The following is a 9,140-nucleotide window of genomic DNA, read 5'->3' on the forward strand; positions in this document are numbered from 1 at the left end:
GTTCAGACCTGAATCGCTTTGTGTAACCTTAAAATTAAATCTGTTAGTAATTGTTACAGTTCAGACCTGAATCGCTTTGTGTAACCTTAAAATGAAATCTGTTAGTAATTGTTACAGTTCAGACCTGAATCGCTTTGTGTAACTTTAAAATTAAATCTGTTGCTAAATTTCTACGTATTCCACATTAACTTTCATATTTATATTATGCAATAATGTGTGTATTTGTTTAAAATAAAATGTATCTATGTGCATGTGTCTTTACGTTAAAGCTATTGATATAAAAAAAAAAAGATAAATATTTTGTAATTACCTTTCTTTTGGAAATTAAATTCTGTTCAATTATTTCTGTATCTGTCAATATGACTAATTAGACATAATGTTCTTCTTTTTGTTAGGTGAAGAAAGCTTTTTTTGCCCTAGTTCAGAATGGTAAGGATGAGATTATTTTAGCAATTTTACTAATAATTATACAGATAATTTCCACGTTTACAATTACAAAAAAACAGGTAGATTACTTTTTTCATGTAGAGTGAAAATGAAGTTGGTTTATTTGTTGAGATATAAAATTAAACAAAGCTTAACAATTTTAAACTTTTAGGCTTAGTGGTATTAAGTGCTCTTAATTTCATTAGTATTTGAACAGGCCCGTTACGGCCAGGTGGTTAGGGCGCTCAACTGATTCGTACTCTGCGGGTCGTGGGTTCGATTCCCCCATCCCACCAAACATGCTTGCACTTTCAACTGTGGGGGCATTATAATGTGATGGTCAATCCCACTATTAATTGGTAAAAGAGTAGCCCAAGAGTTTGCGGTGGGTGGTGATGACTAGCTGCCTTCCCTCTAGTCTTACACTGCTAACTTAGGGACGGCTAGTGCAGATAGCCCTCGTGTAGCTTTGCGCCAAATTACAAACAAACAGTATTTGAACAAATATTATCTTTAAGAAGTGTTTTTTTTTCAGTATTATACATGTTATTTGTATTATTGCTAACTTCCAATAACAAATTTCAGAGTTTTATTACTCTCTAAATCAATTCTTCCCAATCCTTCGCACTGTATTGGAAGCTGCACAATTGTATACTATATTTTTGTAGACCATTAATTACACAAAATACAATACAATTAAAGGTCTTAATTTTAATTCAATTTACCAATAGTGTTTATTTTCACAAACTAACAACAAAAGTTTAACTGCGGATTAGGAACCACTGTTCTAGATTATACCTGATTTTATTTTCAAAAACTAGCGAAACAAAAAAGCAGTTTAGACTTATTAAAAAGAAAAATCACAATTATTAAACCTAAAGAGATTAGCAAACTATCTAAAACAAAAGTTAATGCATCAATTTACTATGATTTTACATTCTCTTTTTTTTCTCAATACTGACGACTTCTAAAACATGTACATAGAAGTATGTGAAAGACCATTTTATGCTGTTACTTTTGAAAAACTAACGCACATATTCATCTAGAACTATGAACATAATATATTTTCTAATATAAAACTTATTTTTCAGTGTACTTGAGATACCAGTAACTGAACTACTTTTATAGTCTGTTTGTTTTCTTCATATAAACATTTTTATGTAGAAAAAATAAGATATTAATTTCATAACTAATTCTATTAATACATCCCTATTTAATAAGTATTAAGAAGAGCTGGTAAGAAAAGAGGTATGTTGAACTTAATTCTGTCCTATAACTTTAGTATTTAGTTATGTTTCTGTTTAGGAGTTAGAGCAGCACCTTTATGGGACAGCACGAGACAGGAATTTGTTGGTAAGTTTTTGCATTTTTTATTTATTTTCTTAAAATAAACTTTGATGTTTCTGTTGTTTTTTTTTCTTTTATATGATCATAACTTGTAAATTTGAAGTAGGAAAGTATGCCAACACAAGGAGTTTTAAACTTTTTAATGTTACGGAAATGGGTCTTCCAGTTGCATTTTGAACTGTAGACAAATTAACGATTTTTCAAAAATGTCAACATAGTGATTACATATTAACAATGCTTATAATTTACCTTAAACGTCCATAATAAGTAAACCTGGTGATAGTTCGAAGAAGTTTTATAAGCTGTTATTTTTGTTAATTATATCTTATTCATATGTTTTCTTATTGAATGGTTCTCATATCAGTGAAAGTCATGTAAATGTTTAATTCTCAATAATTTCATCTGAACTGTTTCTACCATTCAAGGAATGTTGACTATCACAGACTTCATTCACATTCTGAGGACATATTACAAGTCACCTCAAGTAAGTACTGGTTTTGGTTGCATTTTGTGGTTAGTCATTCTTTTCTAGGACCTGACATGGCCAGGTGGTTAGGTAATTTGATTTGCAATCTGAGGGCCGTGGGGGGTATTATAATGTGACGGTCAATCCACTATTCATTGGTCAAAAAGTAGCCCAAGAGTTGGCAGTGGGTGGTGATGGCTAGCTGCCTTCTTTCTGGTCTTTTACTGCTAAATTAGGGACAGCTAGTGAAGATAGCACTCGTGTAGCTTTGTGCGAAATTCCAAACAAGCCAAACTTATCGTTTTGTTTTTGTTCTAGCCGCAGAATCTGTAACACAAGAGTCTTCCAGTGGCTCAGCGGTAAGTCTGAAGGCTTATAACACTAAAAACTTGGTTTCAATACCAGTGGTGGGCATAGCGTAAATAGTCCATTGTGTAGCTTTGTGCTTACAACAAACAAAAACCGTTATACTAGAACCTAAAATCTATTGCGCATGATTGGACTGTTTCCAATTATTTTTTTGCTGAAGTACTGTAATAGATAGTTTTAACCTACAACGGCACCTTATGCGATATGCAAGTTAAAGAGCCAGGTCAGAAACCCTAAGGTTAAAACATTGTCGTCCATAAATTAGAACTGATGACCAATATCAAAGCAACCAATCCGTGACATCCAGCATCTGATTGACAAAGAAAACCAAAACATTCTTTGGTAGGACATATTACAAATCATTATTATTATTATTATAGTAACGGTTTTAATTTGTAACTAAACACTCCTTGAGGGTAGTACGGATGGCCGTACACTGTAAGTTAATTACTTATTATGGGTATGTAGATAAGCCTATTACAGTTTACTGTTTGAGAGTATCGTGTGAAGTGATCCATTTCAAGTCACCCATAGATCCATAAAGCAACCTGTCACAAGTCACTAATAATTGGCTTGTTGCAACTTCCTCTGTGTAGGTAATGTTGCATGTCGTCACCATTTGTGCTTATGTAAGTTAACCTGTAACAAGTTACTGTTTATGAATATGCAGAGTTACCTGTATGTATTTCTTGTGGTACACAGAGTGAATATTTCTATTTCATGTCATTCCTTGGGGTAATCTCCCTATATGGGTAAATGGAAGATAAACTGTTACAAAATGTCCTTGGATTGTTCTGAAAAAAGCAACTCTATAATTCCTTGAAAATGATTTTTAATATTGAGAAAATTGCTAGATTTGAAACCACAGTCTACAACATACTGACATTTTACGGGCTTTTTAAATAGTGGTTTTTGGTTGTTACCAAACAAATTGATTTACGTGAGTTTTCCTGGTGTGTCAGCATTAAGTCTACAAAGGTACAGTGCTAAAATGTAGGGTTTGATTCCCTGTGGTTGACAGAGAGCAGATAGCCAACTGTGTAGCTTTGCACTACAACAACAACAGCTCTGCATGAGTCATTGATAAGAATACTTACTAAGCCTTATATCGAGAATAATAAATAGAGATATGTCTGAAACTTGAATTTTGTTTTTTAAATATGTAGTAACTTCCCTTGAATTTCAAATACATAAACATGATAATATTTTGAAGTAGCTTACAAGCTAATTGTTTTTATTTTATTTGATATTTTTATATATATTTGGACATATGATTTTTGTACAGAACTAAGATGTCGGTGATTATTTGTGAATGTAATACTCTAGTTTTTGATTGACAGTCACAATAGATAGTGACTATGGTTGCCGTTTTCTTACGAGAAATGTATATGTTAATACTGAAGTGGCAATCATGGTCTCTTAGTTTCACATGAGCACTGTTTTTTAAAATATAAATCATTTTCTGTTATGAAATATGCAATGAATAGTTTCACTTGTTTTTAAAATATGATCATTATTTCAATACAGTTCCATTTAATTGATGATTAATTCTATTAACTGCTCTTATTCATTTATCTATGACCACAGACCCATATGGAAGAGTTAGAAGAACACAAGTTGGAAACCTGGTTAAGTAAGTAAAGATTTTTAGGAAAAGTTAAAAATAAAATATTTTTTCATAGAGGGGATAACAGATGTGGCAGATCTCACAGTTCTGGGCCACGTAGGAGATCTTGGAATGAAGAATGAAAACTTATATTTTTTTTAACATAAAGTTTTGGTAAATTTATAATTTTCTAAAAATATACATAATTAAAAATTCTTGTAGAAAGTTCACATATTTGCTAATAGGTGGCAGCTTGTGCTAGAGGAAAAATTATCTTGGTGTAGTGCTTAGTTGGAGTTCACTAATTGACACAGTTTGCAAATTTTCGTTTTCTCTGTGTTCTTTGCATTTGTTTTTCAGTATGAATCTTTATAAATATAAATCTAATGCTACTAAATTACTAAAAATACTGTGCTTAACAGTTAATCACTATTAAATGTTCCTAAAGCACTTTTATAGTAGCATATGACATATTAGTATCTTTATAAAACAGTTAGACAGTATTTTTTTTTTTAAGGGTACCTAGAAATATTTTTCATTCCTGGCCCAGGAATTTCTTTTCTGTGGGAACTTGAATATAAATAATTTTAAATCAAATTATTTAAGAGTATTTAATAATATTTAACATGATTAGAGTTTTAGATTTATAATTCAAATATTTAATAGAGACCCTTGCATATTTAGAAGAGAAAAGACACCACTCTCAGATTTTTGCTTCATTGAGTTAATTCAGCATTGTTGATAATGCTGAGTCAACTCAGTGAAACATTATGTACTTTTTTTTGATAAAGCTGAGTTATTGCCCTTTGAAGTTTTTGTCCAGTACCTTTTCTGTATCTCAGCTACTTAAATCAAAAGCACGAGACAAGCTGTTTGCATCATATACCATCTTGTAAAATAAATATTGACATATGTATAATAATCCCCTGTACAAAGAAATGCGTTCTTATTAGATATGCTATACTTACACTGAGTTAAATGTTTAGTTTAAATGCTTGTTTCTAAACTATAATATCTTTATTTAATTCCTTCTTCAAAATTACATATGGTGGTTATCATGATATGTATGTTCATGAAAATTATTCTGTATGAAATATGTTTATATATTATACATGTAAAAGGAAATTTATAGAGTTTGGACGAACTATTCGAATTAATTTTAAATGTGGCCCAGCATGGCCAGGTGGTTAAGGCACTCGACTGACTCATACTCTGTAAAAGGAAATTTATAGAGTTTGGACAAACTATTTGAATCAATTTTAAATGTGGCCCGGCATGGCCAGGTGGTTAGGGCACTCGACTGACTCGTACTCTGTGGGTTGCGGGTTCGAATCCCCATCACACCAAACATGCTCGCCCTTTCATCCATGGGGCATTATAATGTGACGGTCAATCCCACTATTCGTTGGTAAAAGAGTAGCCCAAGAGTTGGCGGTGGGTGGTGATGATTAGTTGCCTCCCCTTTACTCTTATACTGCTAAATTAGGGATGGCTAATGCAGATAGGCCTCGTGTAGCTTTGTGCAAAATTCATAGCAAACAACTTTAAATTATTTTAATAATTTGTCAATACTTCATGATGAAAGAACAGTCAGCAGGACCTAAATCTCCTATCTGGCAATGTTTTACAGAACCTGAGAGAGGGAGTTTGAAGTTTACTTTAAAAATACGTTTATATAATATTTTGTGATATGTAACTCAGTTAAGAAATAATAACACAATTATATAAGTTTTCTGTGTTACCTGGCCTGACAATACTCTCAGTACTTCTACATTCAGCATTGAACTTAAAAATGGTACGAGGGATTCACCCCCTCTTCTTCTTATAACCTGAAAATGGGAAGACGGTACAAGTAAGTTACGCTCTCTCCTGTAATTAACACAGAACTTAAAAAAAGATGTGCACTAATTTACCTCAACTTACAAAACGTAGAAATCTGTTGTGAATCACACGTTTTTATGTACTAAAGTCCACATGGATCGTCTACATTGATTACCATATAAGTACGTATACAAAACAAGTAAAAAATTACACAGGCCTACAATGGTTTTATCGTCTTGAAATTTTTACATGTTCCACAGTAATTCTTGTAAGCTGAATCCAAAAATTATATCCATTTCTCTCCATCACGTACAGATTTTTCACAAATCGTCATAACACAATACATGAAAAAAAGACCACAACATGTAGTTTGGAGACTAAAAGACATAGATTTCACACAAAAAAAAAACAGGATGATTGAGGATGCATATTCATTTGATGTCAGTGTTCTTCACTTTTCTTCAGTTTGTTTGTATTTTTTTTAACAAGCATAATAATAATAAAAAATGTTCATTGTGGTAAACAAAATATTAATTTTATCTAAGTAAGTTTTTTTGCTTCCCGATTTATAAAAAAAAATCCTTACGTTATAGAAAAAAAAAGAATATTACTTGCGTAGCTGAATTATGGAGAATCCATTATTAAAACCAAAACAACTTTTATGAGTTTAAATTTGCAGGCCTGTGTAATCTATCTTGACTTGTATATGTTACATGTACCACAACCTATCAAACCTAAAAATGACCATATAAATATGTGTGTGTGTTTGCATACATACATACATACACCAGTGATGCATTTGCCTCCCTGTGGCTCAGCAGTAATCCTCCAGGCTTACAGTGATGAAATTCAGGTTTCAATACTTGTGGTGGACAATGCACGTATACCCCATTATGTAGCTTTTTGCTTAATAACAACCATACCAATATTGCACTCTCTTGTTGTGTGTACCAGAACATGTACATAAAAGAATCCATGTGTTTACCTTTCATGATTATATAATATATATTGTTGTTCATTTGCTAATTATTTTATGGCATGTAGTCTATGTATATTAATGATGTAGAATTTTGTGTTTTAGTTTTGTTATTATAAGCGGTATAGTCATTATGTACAGTATCTTCATTAGCTTACAGTGTTACTTTGTAAAAGCTGTTTCAGAGACACTTCTTGGACATACCTAACTATCTCTTTGGGTGAATTACTGCATTACATTGATGTTTAGATATTTTGTGTAACTGTGAAAATGTGTTGTTATTAATTAATTAATCTGGTATTTCTCTTCTTTCTTTTTTTATATAGATGTCTTGAAGACTAAATTAAAACCTCTCTATACTATTAGACCTGAAGCAAGGTAACTTAATTTATTATCATCCTGAGAAACTAAAGGTCCCCCCCCCCAAAAAAAAAGATTATATTATGCACACCACTAAGTATTTTTCTTCCTCTCAGAATTTCTCATTAAATGTCATTTTATCATATATGATAAGTATTAATTGACCAACCGAGATCAAATTCACATTTCAACCACTTATGCAGTGCGAGATTTAAATTTAATTTCATTTAGAGTTTGTTTTGGTTTTCCTGAACGTGTACAGCTAATCTATTTATTACACATTTCTGTAGTCCTATCATTTTCAAACTTAATGGGATCTTCTTGTTTAACTGGTTGGTTACTACATAATGTTATTGAGCTTACTAGTAAATGTTCCAGGTCTTCTTATTTCATACAGAGTGTGAAACAATAGCCTAGCATAACATTTCTTTTAGATGCATAAAAGTATTATCAATTACAGTAAACGTGTCGCTTATTATCACTTTTTCACATGTGAATTGTATAAAACATTAAGCGTATATTAATTATACTTTACTACTTCCGTCACGAGCAATCTTCTTTTACGAAGCTCAAGTTGACCTCTATATTATAATTTCATGACTCAGCAGTCATTCGTGTGATGGTGAATGATGTTGAGGTTAAAATTATTCAGTGTTTTCACTATTGATTTGTTCTTTTCAAAGATATTATTGTGAGCATGTATGTAGACCTTCGACACGTAAATATTATAATTTCATGGCTCAGCAGTCATTCGTGTGATGGTGAATGATGTTGAGGTTAAAATTATTCAGTGTTTTCACTATTGATTTGTTCTTTTCAAAGATATTATTGTGAGCATGTATGTAGACCTTCGACATGTACATAGTTGACCAAGAAGTTAGATAAAGATATTTGGAAAGAAAGTAACAGGAGTAGGGTGTCAGTCCTCATTCCACGTATCGAGCTACATCATGTAAATTGATTATGGTGACAATAAAATGTAGTTTTATTAGTTATTATGATGATTATGTGAATTTATTTGTCACGTCTATTCATTATGTATGTGAACTACCTTCAGTAAAATGTTTAAATTAGCAGTTTCCAGGATCCCATAAAGTCCTTTCAGTATGTGAATTTGGGGTCATTGAGACTAATGCTAACATTTCAGTGTCACATAGAGTTATCACAGTGGTAATATAATAGTTAATACTAAATGATAACTTTTTCTGTTAGTAGTTTACTAACGCAAGACAAAACAACTGTTGAACATTGGCTCATTCTAACAACAAATGACAAAAATGTTGTGTTGCTAACATATTATAACTAACCTTTATTAGCAATACCCATTATTAATTGTTACAACCGTTTAACATATTCTGCCATTAAACCATAATACAATTTTATCTTCTACTAGAAACCGATTAGTTTCACATAACCATACTCTCAATAATACTTCCGAACACTATGAAACTACCTGTCGTTAGCGATGATAATATACCAACAACAAGAAGACACGTTTATTTCATTATGGATATAGTACTTATGTTTTAAAAGTAATAAGTTTTTTTTTACCCATCAATGAACAATTTAGTTATAAAAGCATGAAGAATTGAATGTATTGTAAAGTTAGTTTTTCTAACATGTGATACTTTGTTTTTTGGTTACCACTATCTTTATTTAAAGCGTCTTTTAAACATTTATTAGAAATGTATTTATAAATTTTCTTTGATAATTTTTAACTATTTTTATTAATGTTTTCATGAATATAACTAGTGTAAAGTTTAGTAATA

General features: G+C 31.4%; 1 protein-coding gene across 1 annotated transcript in view; it reads left to right on the forward strand.

Annotated features, from left to right (window-relative positions):
- LOC106472690 (5'-AMP-activated protein kinase subunit gamma-1-like) overlaps nt 1-9,140 on the forward strand; it is a 24,289-nt gene that overhangs the window by 4,175 nt on the left and 10,974 nt on the right. The window contains exons 4-8 of the mRNA XM_013933342.2: nt 396-429; nt 1,732-1,779; nt 2,199-2,257; nt 4,196-4,241; nt 7,338-7,389. Of these exons, the coding sequence (XP_013788796.2) occupies nt 396-429; nt 1,732-1,779; nt 2,199-2,257; nt 4,196-4,241; nt 7,338-7,389 (239 nt within the window). The remainder of the gene's footprint in view (nt 1-395; nt 430-1,731; nt 1,780-2,198; nt 2,258-4,195; nt 4,242-7,337; nt 7,390-9,140) is intronic.

This window comes from Limulus polyphemus, unplaced genomic scaffold, assembly GCF_000517525.1.
Source record: "Limulus polyphemus unplaced genomic scaffold, Limulus_polyphemus-2.1.2 Scaffold5527, whole genome shotgun sequence".
Taxonomy (NCBI): Eukaryota; Metazoa; Arthropoda; class Merostomata; order Xiphosura; family Limulidae; genus Limulus; species Limulus polyphemus.